The sequence below is a fragment of the Crassostrea angulata genome, chromosome 8 (genome assembly GCF_025612915.1).
Source record: "Crassostrea angulata isolate pt1a10 chromosome 8, ASM2561291v2, whole genome shotgun sequence".
In the NCBI taxonomy this organism is placed as follows: Eukaryota; Metazoa; Mollusca; class Bivalvia; order Ostreida; family Ostreidae; genus Magallana; species Magallana angulata.
The window spans coordinates 41,324,434-41,340,263 of record NC_069118.1 but is presented as its reverse complement, the minus strand read 5'-3'; the positions used below and the strand labels follow the sequence as shown (position 1 = coordinate 41,340,263).

The following is a 15,830-nucleotide window of genomic DNA, read 5'->3' as shown; positions in this document are numbered from 1 at the left end:
AGAATTTTGTACAACTAAAATTGCAAAAAATGTAATTATTATGTATTGTTGTGCAAGTGTTAATGTGTAAAGTCTCTTTCAGAGAGAAATTAGACTCATGTTGCAAATATTTTATGAACAATTATTAACTAGCAAAACACAATAATTAATAATCTGTGTCATGATTGATAAAGTACTTTGATTAAGTACTTCAAAATGCTAATACTATTTTTGATGAATTTATCTAGTTGAAATATATATTTACTGCATGACAATATATATATATATATATATATATATATATATATATATATATATATATGAATGTTAAACATTCCAGGAAAAAATTGGACTCAAAGTGCACAAAATAAAAATTGGTGCATGCTTTTTGAATTAACTAGTCATTATACAACTCTAAATAAACTGATTCTTGAAAAAAAAAAAACATAAGGACTTCTACTTTCTCACTAGAGTTGGCATTAAGTTACAAAGAAATGCTGAAACTTTAATCATTTGATTAATAACTGGTATAAGTGACCATGGAATTACATTTCCTATAAGCCTGAATAACTAAAGTCTCCTCTAAGAATTTTTCTCCTAAGCACTGGGTGGACCTGGCCAGTATTTTAATGCTGAAACTTGGCAGCAAGAATATTGAAAATACCCAACAGCATAGCAAGTGATGGTAACCCTGTGTACAACTTAACATTCGCATCATTTTTGGTAACAGTCTCAATAAAACATTCTCTTAAAAGAGTGGTCTTGTCATCAAGTTTTGCTTGAAGTTGGTGGATTTAATCAGACATTATGTTGATATCATCCATGGTCATGTCCGTTTGCAATGTTGTATCCTGGACGTTCACATCAGTAGAACCTGGTTATGTACCAGCACCACTGAAAAAAAATTAATTTTATTAGATTAAATAAAGTGATACAGAGGGTTATAATTAATGAATGGTAATATTATTTCTAATTTTAAAAACTCGAAGCTTACATTTAGAGTAAAAATATGAAGTTTTTTCATACCCATTTTTATTGCCATTTAAAAATTAAACAACAGTTGAAATATGTATGATAATAGGCTAGAAAGTATGTTTGGATTGATAAGTAATTAGCGTACCCTCAGATCTATCATGGCTTGTGTTGATTTCAAATTCCTCAGCAACGTAGGGGATGTTGTCTTCTTCATAATGATGAAGAAGTTTGCCACTATTGCAATCTCTTGAAGTTTCCTCATCATCACTGATATCATCAGGCATCTGGATAGAGTTGCTGGTTTTCCTGTTAAATCAATTTCATTTTAGAAAAGGGCTTGCTAGGAATTTAACAATCAAGAGTTCAACAATAGTTTTAAACATTTTTCACATTAACAAGCAGAGAAAATCCTAAACATTTGACGTGAAAACAGCTGAATATATACTCATGATACTCATCATATTCTAGAGATAAACACTGAGCTTTAAAGAAATCATAAACTTTTATAGATAAAAAGAAAGAACTGCCGTCTGCTCATTAAGGTTGCCAATATTCAACAATCCATATTATATCATTATGAGTTATTCATTAACGGATATACCTAGTATAAGACGATTTCTTGAAATTGTTGTATGGAAATAATGTCGGAGTATTTGAGCCGGGCTCAAAATGGCAAGAACATATTCTTGTATATTTGTTTGGCACCCAAGACTTCTCCCGTCTGATGAGCCTTATCCACTGGTTTCTTCTCCTTTGGTCCGACTTTTTAGGCACAGAATAAAAAGTAACATTTTTCATATGTGAATATTTATCCAAATCTTGTAGTTTTCTTGTTGAAGCTGTGCATTCTGGCACGCAGCAATAATACACCGGCATAGTTGTCAATACAAGCTTATGTTTTAAAATGATTGGTGAGCTAGCGCTGTAGCAATCACAAAACACAGAAGCAGATTTCTAAAACTTTGGTATAATTTTCTGAATCGATTAATTAACATTAGGGAGGCACAGTGGTGTACTGGAATGGGGTCTCAATTTAAAATTGTGAATCTAGAGTGGGCTACACATCGGCAATGGCATAGCTCATTGGCTGTGACTTAATCATTATGTATCTACTGTAATTTCAATTTCGATGTAAAAATGTTCAGGAACCATTGGTTTTGTAGCAATCGTATCTTCTCGGGCCTTTCCGGCAAGCTCGGAAAACATATATCCGAATTTGTCTTCCGAGCTTGAAGGAATTTAGGATAAAGCTAGCCACATGTTAATTAATATAATATTGAAAATATATCCGCATTATAAGACAAAAGCTTTAGTAACTTTTTGACATTAACGATAAAACACAAAACTTTACGTGATGATAAAACAAAATTCAAATGGTACAGTTTATCTACAGTAGTACAGTATTCCCAGAATCCCCTACTATGGAGTCGAGCATGCGTATTCTAGTGAAAAGGACTAACGTAGTTGCTAGCGCTCGAGAGCGCTAGCAATAAACAAATCTGTCCCACCTTCCGGTTTACTCCGAGACAAAATTTACCTCCGCGCGCGAAGAACTACGCCAAGGGAGGCTATCTCGAAACAGACGTATTGAGATATCTTTAGGTTATCTATTCGCCTTACTAATTTACACATATTACGATGACAAAAAATAAACATTCTGATTCATTATTTGTTATTCATGGTAAGCATCACTTTGGGATTCATTACTTAGTATTGTATTGGCCCAATGGTGAAATGATTAGGCCTATTGAAACATTTTGCTTACGTCACCTTTACGTAACAAAACATTAACCCGTTGATTCGTCATTTTATTGTTTTGGACTCGTTTTTTCTTTTCTTTTCTTTTTTTTTTACAAACTATTCATGGTCTGTTACCTTTTTGTTAAATAACATGTATTACAAATAAGACAGTTCTTTAGTGCCATCCTTTTTATTTTGTTACATGTATAAATAATAATATGTTCCTCTGATAGATATTGTCTCAAGCCGCGGTACCATCCAGAGACCGCAGAATCCTCCTAGCAGTGGCTGCTTAAGAATGTTCGATGGCGCTGACCATTCTTCAGTCTTTATCGCTATTCTTTAAAAGAGTTCATTGTAAAAGCATAGAAAAATACCAAACTTTAAAAAGGTATTAAGGTAGTCCTATACTCGGCACTAAATGGGCTCAATCATTAAAAGCTTAGCTTTAAATGATAAATATACATTCTAGCAATACATATACAAAAGAAAATATGTATGTTAACATGCTAGTTTGTTTGTTATCACCTCTCAGACGGGTGTACCCCCTTGCGAAAATTATTGACAATTATGAAATTTGCCAGACGTCCGTTTTTCCTAAAAATAATTTCCGATTTGGGAAAATTAGATCTGAACATACAAAATAGAGTATAAATATTGATTTAAGCCATTCTCATCAATAATTTTGCGCAATTTTTTGTAAGTAAGTACGCTTTATGAACCTGATGTATCAAAATAAAATACAAAAAATGCAATGCTAGTATCGCGTTTGGTAATTTGTTTACTATTTTATGGACTCAAACTTAAATTAATGGTGTTTATTCTATAGATTGACATCTTAGAAAAAAGATTTGGTAAAAAAAATTATATGTTGACGGATTACTTTTCACGCTATAAGCTCTAAACCAAGTAGACCCTGACGAAAAAATCCGTAAAAATCACATTTTGCTACAGTTTTCTGCCTAGATCTGTCAACAATGTTAGATATAATTTAAACATTAATTAATTGACGATTGATTAAATTCGAAATTGCTTCTGTCTCTTAATTTAAACCGGTTTTAGTAAAAGAAAAAGAAAAATTCGGGGGGGGGGGGGTCAAAACAAAGAAGATATAAGCATACCTGAGCTCCTGGTTAATCAGAAACTTCGTTTTTCATTTTACTTTAACAGAATCGAGTTTTTCAACATTAATCATTTCTATATCTCATAGAATACATATATTACCGATCTAATTGCTTATTATTGCCATTGTTAACAACAGCGATGTAGAGCAAAATCAATACTGGGTATCAAAAACGCTTTGTAAAAGTCGATCCAATATTGTAAAATCCGTATTATGACGTAGTGCGATACTCGGACTACTTTAATGCACAATATATTTACTAACTTATATATGAAATTGTTATAATGTTATTATATTAAAGTTGTTCAATTGGTTAAATCTGTTGTGTTGGTCATTTTTGTATCTTTCTTATTGACCTTTAATCACTGCGCAATATTGTTTTGACTAGCCTGGTTCCGGCCCACCAATAATGCTCTGCACAGTAGGTATGCGTTTACTACCGGTATTAAATGATGGAAGCGCCCACCACAGTAAATTCATTATGGCCAACGCTATGATAAGTGTTTGGGGACATACCTCACACCATACTTAAAATGTCTTCGAATTTGCTTATAGGAACTCGAAATGTTAATGCTATAAATGTCTCTCAGGAAAGACTTATAAGCCAGTAAAGTATTTTAAACGTGGCATTGAATAGTTACAGAATAATATACAGACGTATATGAATGTTTCTTCGTTTAATGTGCATTTTTTGACTGACACTATATCGGATTTTTATTTTTTTTACAGTAAATATCAAAGATGACTGATGGTTTTAAGATTGATTGTTTAGTTTTTTTTTTCCCATTATGGAACTCCATAGTGTTGTTCGACATACTTTTCAGGTTAATACCCTCGGTCAATTGAGAGCAAGCTTCCCTTAGATCGTAGAGTACCCATACAATGTTTAGTAAGTAAACACAATAATTTTCTATGCAAGGCAGAAATCAGTGCATTAGGTTAGCAAGAATTGAGTAATTTGAACATTTTCCATTTTCATTGCATCAAATCGAGCTGCGGTTTCTCATCATTTAGGAGTGGAAATGTTGAGTCATCTGCGTAAAAAAAAAAATTAAGTCTTACTCACGTTTTTAGTAAATGATTCGTAAAAAATTATAAACCAACAATTATAGCAGTGTTAACATTAATTAATAAATAAACAAAAAGAGTGAGGTGAAAGAACCAGACTTCAGTATTACAGTCCATGTGAAATATACACAGGCCAATTTCAGCTGCAGATGTTGAACAAAGTACAAAAATCGTGTGGTTTTGAGAGTTAACTAGATTTCTACAGAAACAAGTACAACCTGTCAATATCTAAACTACCTCTATTTAAAGGCTGGTGATGAGCAAGAGAAGACTTCCCCATCAGAACGGTCTATGTGTTCATCTACAACAAGGCATTAGTTAGTCGTATGTTTATGTATTGATAAAGCTGCATCTTCAATTAAGGTTGTGCCAGCTACACTGACAAATTATTAAATTTATATTGCTAGTTTAACTTAATATTTATTTAATCTACTAAATGAACAAAGCCACAAAAAATCAATATTTGGAAATATATGTGTCACTTTATCGGATTTTTTAACTACATGTACAACGACCTGTAATTTGACTGAACTAAGAGGCCCAGGGGCCACATCGCTCACCTGAGCAACAATTGCCTTAATTCTGATCAAATTAGCATTACAGTATCAAAATATCTTGACAACTAAGTACAGTAGATCTTGCTGAAAATAATTTGAAAATCTGCCAATTTGTTTCCACCTCTTTATTTTTGGTAGATACCGAGCCCCTTTTGTTGTTGTACCTGTAAGTAGTTTTTTCTCTATTCCTATATAACCCCCTCCTTATTTCGTGGCCCCATTTTTCTCTAGGGAATCCTGGTTTCATCAATCTTAAATCTGCATTACCTGTGCTTTCACACTAAGTACTGAGTTTTGGACCGAAAACTTTCCCAGAATATTTTTAAAGATTTTCTCTATATATTTCTATGTAAAAATTCAAACCGCCATCACGGCCCCGCCCTACCACTAGGGACTGTGATTTTGCAAACTTGAATTTACACTACCCGAGGATGCCTCTACACAAGTTAAAGCTTTTCTGGCCAAATAGTCTTTAACAGAGGATTTTAAAAGATTTTCTCTATATATTCCTATGTCAAACTTGATCCCCCTATTGTGGCCCCACCCTACCCCGGGGACCATGATTTAAACAAACTTGAATCTACACTACCGGAGGATGCTTCCATTTTCATTTGAGCTTTTCGGGCCTAATAGTTTTTGAGAAGAAGATTTTTAAAGATTTCCTCTATATATTCCTATGTAAAACTTGATCCCCCAATTGTGGCCCCACCCTACCCCCGGGGACCATGATTTGAACAAACTTGAATCTACACTACCTGAGGATGCTTCCATTTAAATTTGAGCTTATCTGGCGTAATTGTTTTTGAGAAAAAGATTTTTAAAGATTTTCTCTATATATTCCTACGTAAAAACCCATTCCCCCATTGTGGCACCACCAGGGACTATGCTTTGAAAGCCCAGTGGTTCTTGAGAAGAAGATGAAATTGTGAAAAGTTTACAACGACGACAACAACGACAGACAACGGACAAATTGTGATCAGAAAAGCTCACTTGAGCCTTTGGCTCAGGTGATCAAAAAAAGAATCAAACGTAACTGCATCTTATTATTATACTTAAGATGAATATTTACAAAAAGACTTACCTGTGAGAGCATCGTGGCGGTCCGTAAACCTGTAAACACACACCTTGTTGTTGTACCACGATCCAACCCAGAGACGGTGGGTGTTAACATCATAACTCAGGCTGCACGGTATATCGATATCTTGTGATTTTGTCAGTAGATATGACAGGAAATGACCATCCTTATCTAGCATATGTACAGTGTCGTCTGTAACATCACACACAAGGATATGTGACAACACGTCAGTACATATTCCACGAGGATCTAGTCCTGATCCTGATGGATGCCCTGTGTAGGAGAAACGATGTCTTCCTTCACGATCTGTCACTACTATAGCACCATCAGAATCAGAAACCACGACATCCCCATTGTTGTTCTCTGTTATATAGTTAGGATACCTATACAGTTCTAGTCCTGTGCTGTCGTGCTGTATGGTTAGTGTCTGTTGTCCGCTCTGGTTGAACCGATTTACCTTGCCTGACAATATTTTCTCTCTAAACATCCCGACCAGTAGATCCCTAGTAGACGGGGACCAGTACACGCACCCTGGTAGCCATGTAGAGTCTTTTTTCTCTATAATTGTGGTGGTTGTTTTCATATTCTTTGACAGTTTGTTGATGTTATAATTCCTATCTATATAAAACAGTTCACTCTCACTGGTCACTGTGTGTGATCCTCCATATAAATCCCTACATAAATCATCCACATGATGAAGAGGGAAACCTGTTGTGTCTGCCAAGATGAGATTGTCAGCATCACTGACCCAGAACAAATTTGAAATTACACAGGAAATGTGATAACAGCCGTCAACACCTTGACGTGTGAAAAAGTTAAATAACTCGATGGTAGACATCAGTTTCAGCAGACGCTCATCTCCTTGAAGATGTTTTTTTGTCTCTTTGTAAGGAACTACACTCAGTGATTCCATCACACCAGCAGAGGCTGGATTCATATCTACAAATAAGCATACCAAAAGAGTTAGATGAAACGGATTAATTGAAACCAAAAATCATTTAAGGTATCCGATGTACAATTTAGTCTGAGACCTCGGGATTTTCCGGGATGAGCTCGGTTGATTACGGAGCTTGAAATAAATTTTCAAAACGTTGCAATATTTTTTATCTAAAATAATAAATAATAAAGAATAAACAATTGATGCATAAAGTCAAGCAATACCTTTTTTTCTAAATTTTAAAACGAGTTATTTTAACTTTTACCCCTTACGCTGATTGTTACGTTGTAGCAGCTTTACGTCATTTGCCGTTGCATGACGTTATTTTTTTTCCTGCTGGCGCTCTTCTAATAACGTGAAGGAAAAAACCCCTTATTTATAAAGTTTGCAGTGCACAAGTCACATATTTTGTCGATAAATACTGAGTAGGTCGTTTTAATCATTGTTTCGTAGATATTGTGACAGTGCATAACTTGAATTTGGGTAATCTGGTAATTGTATGGCCCTATTCAATTAGTTCAATTTCGTGTATACCTAATTCCATTATACATACAGAGTGTTTCGGACCTAACATTTGTATAACGGCGTATTTGCTACTAACTATTTTTAATAAGTACCATGCATACGGATTTCGTGATTAAAATGCTTGTATATTACGTTTATTACAATTATTGTGTTTAAACATCTCCTTGTTATTTTCTGTAAATCAAGTTAACAAGAGTCAAATAATGGAATTTCTAATTATTGATTGAACTTTTTTATCGGGATTTCAAACAGATTTCTTCTCTCGCATTTCATATTACATGTATGTGCATGAACGGTACATTTTTCACTCTTGTTCAAATCGCAGGATTTTATATCATTCAAATAATACTATTAGATACTGATTCCGACTGCTTTAAAGTCAATTCGTTTCATTTTGCTGTTTACATTAAAGAGTCGCGTCACCATCCAACGAAATCAAATACTCAACATTTGATTGACAGGTTCAGCCCATGTCCGATGTTATGTGTGGTATTTGTACACAATCTTATCGTGTAAAAAATGCATCCTTATTACAACATCTCAGTGTCATTTATGGTTGATTCATATTTGTTATAACTGTGTAAAGCATGTTAATGTATTGTGCATTCCTCAATTGTACCGATACGGAAACATCGTAGTCAGATCTAGACTTTATCGGCAGTCTCCATTTTAAAACTGACTTAATTTTTGTTGTTGAAAAAGAATACAATTTTGAGTAAAAGATAATACAATGTATATTGTTTTCTACAATTTCAAGGTTTTGAATGAATTCTAATGAAACATTTCACACGGTTCTCGCATGCTTTGTTCGTAACGCTTTACACACCTTATGTGACCCGCAAATCACGATTTGGTTGTATTAGTAACAATATTTTTGTGCAAACATTTTGCTGAATGAAAAAAAACCCTCAACAATTTAGATTTTTAATTCTAAAATTATCAGTTCTGAATCGTAAAGGAATAGAAAACAGAAATATTACCAGGTTATGGCAATATGTGTTGGATTATGAATGTGACGGCAGACGTGGGGGGGGGGGGGGGGGAATCTCGTGACGACGTCATGATCATTATAAAAAAATTCTCAAAAATAAAAAAAAGATATTGATAAAGGTAATCAATTTATTTCAAAACTTTATTTTTATTAAAATATGTTGGCAATTTTTATTTGGTAAATATTATTAATGATTACACATGTTTTCGTCAAAGAAAAGTAGTATTTTACCGTGCGTGATTTGTAGCGCTAGAGTTACTTCCCCATAGTGTTTTGGCGGGGAAAAAATCTATTTTTAGAAACTACATACCCTTACCTATCAAACAAGAACATAGAATATATACCTTACCAGGCATCATTTTTTGGTCAATTGTACATCGGATACCTTAAAATAATTGTAACAGCAATCTATGTGATTCTCTATTCTCAATGTACAACCATGGACTTTGAGCAATGTATCACACAGTAATATTATATATTATTTTTATAACATGTTTTAATAAGCTTTCTCGTTATGTCATGAAATAATAAATGAGATAATTTCATACCTATACCCTGAATATTGCTGAATCATACCACAAAAATTACATTGCCCCTCCGGAAACAGTTATATTTAACAGGAAATAGTTATATTGCCCTTCCGAAACTGTTATATCACCCTCGCGTGCAATAATTTTGCACATTTCTAACGTCGGGTTTGAAGTTAAGCTAAGCAAACGTAAACACTTTCTAGAAAATCAAAATGTCAAATCAGCGTCTGCTATTGAGATTCTCTTAATTAATACTTTAATTGTTTCATTTGAAAAATAACCATTTTTATTGAAAGCACTGACATTTTACGAAAAATAGTACATTAATCTGTAATATATGAAGATGTGTTACATGTTATACCATAATATTTTTAATGATGTAAATGTATTCTTAAACTGATTTTGAGGTGTTTTTTTTAATGTTATATAACTCATTTTAAATATAATGATCATGTTTGAATTACACCAACATCAGCCACTACTTGTACAATATAAAGTGTGTATTGTTTACGTAGGGCAGCTAAATATTGTGTCATATGCAGTTGTTATTTTCGTCAGTCAATCTAATAGCAAACAATATTGAATATAATTTTTTCATATTGTATATTCTGCAATGCAAAAGTGATAGCCAATGAAAACGAAAATTGAATCACAGCGAAAATTACTGGAAATATGGTATCTGTAGCAAATCATGAATATAACGTATATGTATAAATTACATATCATTATTTGCAATATAATAATGAATCAGACATACCTGACAGAGTGTCATGACGGGCTATATACCTGTATACACACAGCTTGGTGTTGTATACTGATCCAACCCAGAGACGGTGAGTGTTGGTATGATAACTAAGGCTGTGTGGTGTAAATATCCCCGGTGGTCTTATCAGTAGATGTGACAAGAAGTGCCCATCCTTATCCAGCATTTGTACACTTTTGGTTCTATGATCGCAGACCAAGATATGTGACAGCGCGTCAGTACAGATTCCACGCGTTAATAGAAGTGATCCTGGTGGATGTCCTGTGTAGGAGTAACGATGTCTTCCTTCACGCTCTGTCACCACTAGAGTACCACACTCAGAAATAGACTCAGCGTCAGAAACGACGACATCCCCGTTATTATTTTCTGTTAAACAAATAAGGTTATTGTACTTGCTGAGTCCATTGTCTAGAAGGTATAGGTCTTCAAATCATAACCTGCAAGTTCAATGAAAAAGAAAGTGTTATGTCAAGCAAAGTCAATTATATAAACATTCTTTCAAAACTATTTGGTAGATATATATTACTTTAAAGTAAACATTTTGGTTTTCTTCATAGATAAATGATGGTTCATTATAGAATGCTAAGCAGGGGAAAAATACCCCACGAAATGATTGTGTAGAAAAAAGGGTAAGAGAGGCAGATATACAGACAAAGAAGAAACTTTGTCTGCTAAAAATGTATGATTTCTGAGCATCTATGACCATGTACTAGCTATAGAGTTATCCTAAAATGTAAGCTAGGAAAGATCTCACCACCGTGTTCTTCAGGGGCCTGTTTCACAAAGCATACTTAGGACTAAGTTATATCTTAGGAAAGAACGTTTTCCTAAGTTCATTACTTATCCGTTTTACTATTCTTGTCTTATCTTATGAAATATTTTTGTAAAATTGAGAGTTGCTGTACTTGAAGGCTTATGAGTGTTGCTAAAATTCATGAAATGGTTTTTAATGATTATCATTAGTTAGAGGGGTGTCTCTTGTTGAAATTGATATGCAATATGTAGGCCCCTTATGTTAGGTACATGAGAATCAGAAGTAAAATGCGAAACCTGCGGCTTTGACTGTTGTGCTGACTTTACACAGTGAAATTGCAAGTTACAGACGGGAGGTAAAATAACACGAAAAGTAGGTGGATGGGACATTGTAAACTATACACCGGTAAGTTTCTGACATGTGATAGTGCATCATGCACGCGGTACGGAAGGTCAACCCTCTGCAGGGAATTAGCTGGGGGAGGTCTAAAAAGCTGAAAAATCATGAAAAATTAGCAAAATATGAAAGGGTCAAAATCTAATAAAAACCAGTATGTAGAGAATTTTACAGGTTTTGATTAGCAATTTTCTTCAGAAATTTGTGATTGGCCTTATAAAGAGTGAATTAAAGGTATTTGTGCTTAATGGGAACTGAGGAAATTCTAGTTACAGAGTTCCGAAGACATGCATCCCTTGGCTATAATGAATTGGATAAAAAAACTGTCCCCTGCCACCTTAACTGAAAACTTTAGAACTATCAAAATATATATTTCTTCAATCAACATCTCTCGTGTAGACTTTAATTTTAACATTTTTTTTAGATTATCTGGTCGCACGCGCAGATGGGTAGCGGGTATTGTTGTAGCTAGTGCACTGATGATAATGAAATTAGTCATTCCCGAGAATCACTGATATCTTAGCAGTTTGATAAAAACAGGTCTGGAATAAATACTAAGTAAAACTCAATTACAGAATGACTGGATGATTTGTCCTATTCCTGCACCAAATAAGCTTTTCCTTTACGAAAGAAATTTGAGGTGTTTTCTCTGCGGTGGGGTGAGGGGTTCTTTATTTCAGTTTTTGTTGGAGGGATAGGAGTGACCGGCAGGTGGTTTAGGTATGTCGATGTTAAATCATCCATGGGATTGCTGTTTCATTAAGAAATTATTGCCTTTTATCCTCGTTTGCTCTATCAGCCAAGATCGATGCATTTATTTTGTGAAAAAAAACATTCTTTAAATATCAACCATTACAAGAAAACACGCGTTACATTAAACTTAGTTTAAAAGTTCAACACCTTTTCATTCTAAATCTTACTTATCACTGCATGTGAGTTTTTTATTCCATTTTGGAGAATACCGTATATTGCGATCTCTCAAATTACACTCTATTGACACGTTTTATTAAGGTCTTCCGTTTCCAACGGTAGACCTTATTGTTATTGCTTTGTTTCTTTTTCCCTTTTATTTTTTTTTTCTTACACTTTTTTGTACAAGCGATTTTTTGAAAACGACTTGACCGATTTTCGTGACAATTTCAGATCTTGTAGGTATTGATAAAAACCTTAATATATATAATTTTTCATTTTAATGACGTCATTTCCGTTCGGGAGATATTGACGTTCTAGTGATTTTTAGAGGGTCATTTTGTCCTGCTATCTCCTCCTAAACGAAATAAGATATTGAATTTAAATTTTCAGGGATTGTAGACAAAAGATTGTAGATGTGTTTAAAGGCATTTGTGGTTGTCTGGCTTCAAAGGCGTCGAAGCTCGCCTGGACCCGAAAATCGAGTTTAAAAAAACGACGTAATTTTTAATGGTTTTCGTTCTTTTACGAATTAAACTATATATTATAAAAATTTTATTATGCGTTACGTATTCTGGGGTTTTAAGGGTCCAAAAGTCCAAAACTTCGATCGAATATATCTCAAAAAGGACAAATATTTTGAAAAGCAATATAGAATAAAAGATGCTTAGAATGATGTTTTAAACAATATTCAATCATAAAATTTTCGTTATCTGGCCCCAATAAGGAGATTAGGGGTCGGCCCCTAAAACGTCATATCCAAGATTGCTCAAAAACGGCAAAGAAATTCTAAACACTTGTTGACTAAAATATGTTTAATATCAAAAGAACTTTCGTATGATGCCAAGAAAAAAGGGTTGGTCCTTCAATTTAGGGACCAAAAGGGCTTTAAAGTCTTTCTTCCATAGCACTTTACTGAAAAATATTTTGTTATATGTTTAGGAAGCAAAAATTTTCATCTCACATTTATTTAACAACATATCATAATTATTTTATCATGTGTTCCGTATTAAGGGGTTTTAATGGGTTTTAAGGGGCCAGAAGTACAAAACTTTGATAACATACCTCAAACAGAACAAATATTTTAAAAAGCATTATTTTGAAAATCAATATAGAATAAAATGCTGAGAATGATGTTCCTAACAAAATTCAACCATCAATAATTTTTGTTGTTGCCCTAATAAGGAGATAAAGGGTCAAGTATCAAAGTCAAGGTCAAATAACCTTCAAAAAATCGCACGGAAGACCTCCTCGTTGCTCGCAACGAGATCGTATCTAGTTTTTTTTTTTCTAATTTGTTTCTAGGTGAATAAGGGAATGAGTTTTTACGTTTACTTAGAAAGTTTACATTCGTGACAAATTGAAAAGAATTTACATGATCGATATACTAGTAAGTTAGGAATTAACGAAATGATTTAAAAAGTGGCTTACAATGTATCTTAAGATAAGATTTAGTCAACGGCGTAACGTTAAGAAAGTTTTGTGAAACAGCTATGACAAATCTTAGGAACTTCCTAAGTTATAACTTAGGCATATCTTAAGTTTTATCTTAGGAAACATCTTAGGAAATCTTTGTGAAACATTATCTGTTTAACATTTAATTCTTTCTTTCTTTTTGTCCTTATCTCTTTCTTAAAATTGCTTTAAAAATTATCCCTTCTCTCTTTTAGGCATTCTCTCTTTTTTATTTATGTTTTTATTTATGTCTTTCACAGCTTTCTTACAACTACATTAATTTTCTTTTGGAATTTCAACATTTTTTTTACATTCTAAATACATGCAAAAATAGATATATGATAATTCACAATGGTGTGAAAGTTTGTTGGTTTTTTGTTTTGTTTTGGTTTTTTTGTTGTTTTTTTAGGTCTTTCCACCTTTCAGGTGAAAGACCTTTTGTTTTTCTTATGTTTTTTATTAGGGTCTTCCGTTTCCAACGGAAGACCCTCTTGTTATTCTACGGTTTCTTTTTTAGGGTCTTCCGTTTCCAACGGAAGACCCTCTTGTTATTCTACGGTTTCTTTTTCTTTATTATTCTTTTTTTTCTTTTTCTGACTTTTTTGGAGCGCTATTTCTCAAAAACTATCCAACTGATTCGCACCAAATTTTTAGGACGGATAAAACATGATCGGCGCTACATATTATAAAATTTTTAAATGATGACGTCACTTCCGGTTTCAGATATTGACGATTTTGTAAATTTTTAAGGGGCATTTTGTCCACGCATCTCCTCCGAAACCAATCAAGATAGAAGCTTGAAATTTTCAGGGATTGTAGATGAATGTATGTAGATGTACCCCCATGCTTCCAATGATGAAAATTGCTAAAGGCCTCAAAGCTCGCCTGAACCTGAAAATTGGCACCAAATTTTTTCACGAAATTTTTGGACATTTTCTGTGATATCTTTTGATGTATAAATATTTTGTTAAAAAATATAATGCAAAAGTTGTTTTGAATTACACGGGCTTTCGTTTAATATGAAGAAAAAGGGGCTGGTCCCTCAAATTATGGGCAAAGAGGGCTGTAAAGTCCTCTTAAAATAACTCTTTACTGAATAATAATTTGTTATTAATTATAGAAGCAAAAATGATCATTGTTGGGCTGTTTATCTATACAGTACCATACTTAAGTCATATGTTACGTAATTAGGGGTTTCAAGGGGCCAGAAATTCAAAAATTTGATCATTAATATCTGAAAAAGGAGAAATATTTTTAAAAGCAATGTAGAACAAAAGTTGCTCAAAATAATGTTTTGTACAGTATGCTACCTTAAATGTTTTTGTTTATGACCCCATTTAGGAGTTAAAGGGTCGGCCCCTAAAACATATTTGTACATATATCTCAAGAACGGTTAACATTTCTTGAACACTTGTAGAACAAAATATGTTTGTATTTGCAAGACCTTTCATTTGATATCAAGAACAAGGGGCTGGCCCTTCAAATTAGGGGCCAAGAGGGCTCTAATGTCTTCTTACAATAACTCTTTACTGAACAATAATTTGTTATTAAATATAGAAGCCAAAATGTTGTTTGTACATCTGTTTATCTATACTGTACCATACCTAAGTCATAAATTACGTAATTAGGGGTTTCAAGGGGCCAAATTTCAGTATTTTGATCATTAATATCTGAAAAAGGAGAAATATTTTGAAAAGCAATGTATAACAGAAGTTGTTAAAAATAATGTTCTTAACAATATGATACCAAACATTTTGTTGTTAGTGGCCCCGGTTAGGGTTAAAGGGTCAGCCCCTAAAACACAGTTGTTAAGATATTTCGAGAAAGGTTTACAATTCGTGAACACTTGTAGAACAAAATTTGTTTATATTAGCTGTACCTTTTATTTGATAACAAGAAAAAGGGGCTGACCCCTCAAATTAGGGGCCAGAAGGGCTACTAAGTGTTTTTATAATAACTCTTTTCTGACCAATAATTTGATAATAATCATAAAGCAACAAAGGAGCTTTTATTAAGCTTAATTTAAAACTGAGATCCGTTTTTAGATCGGACG

At 33.5% G+C, this 15,830-nt stretch overlaps 1 protein-coding gene and 1 pseudogene across 2 annotated transcripts; both read right to left on the bottom strand.

The window, feature by feature from the left end:
- Positions 1-445: 445 nt before the first annotated feature.
- Positions 446-1,752, bottom strand: LOC128158939 (uncharacterized; annotated as a pseudogene).
- A 1,126-nt stretch (positions 1,753-2,878) lies between these two features.
- On the bottom strand, positions 2,879-10,649 carry LOC128158936 (uncharacterized). Of its 2 annotated transcripts, XM_052821926.1 has the most exons (4): positions 10,258-10,649; positions 6,524-7,456; positions 5,123-5,186; positions 2,879-4,851 (listed from the first exon to the last, which is right to left on the bottom strand). In XM_052821926.1, exons 1-3 carry the CDS (start codon positions 10,427-10,429, stop codon positions 5,125-5,127), a joined length of 1,167 nt encoding a protein of 388 aa, XP_052677886.1. In that variant the 5' UTR covers positions 10,430-10,649; the 3' UTR covers positions 2,879-4,851; positions 5,123-5,124. The 2 variants fall into 2 exon arrangements, with proteins under 2 accessions (XP_052677886.1, XP_052677887.1); XM_052821927.1 differs by lacking the exon at positions 5,123-5,186.
- Between the last annotated feature and the right edge of the window lie 5,181 nt (positions 10,650-15,830).

Excerpts from the sequence above, each read along its gene's own strand:
- LOC128158936 (XM_052821926.1), bottom strand. The coding sequence starts at position 10,429 with ATGCTGGATAAGGATGGGCACTTCTTGTCACATCTACTGATAAGACCA. Across the intron at positions 7,457-10,257 it reads CCGTCATGACACTCTGTCAG|ATATGAATCCAGCCTCTGCT; the intron begins GTATGTCTGATT and ends GCTTATTTGTAG. Across the intron at positions 5,187-6,523 it reads CCGCCACGATGCTCTCACAG|ATGAACACATAGACCGTTCT; the intron begins GTAAGTCTTTTT and ends GCCTTGTTGTAG.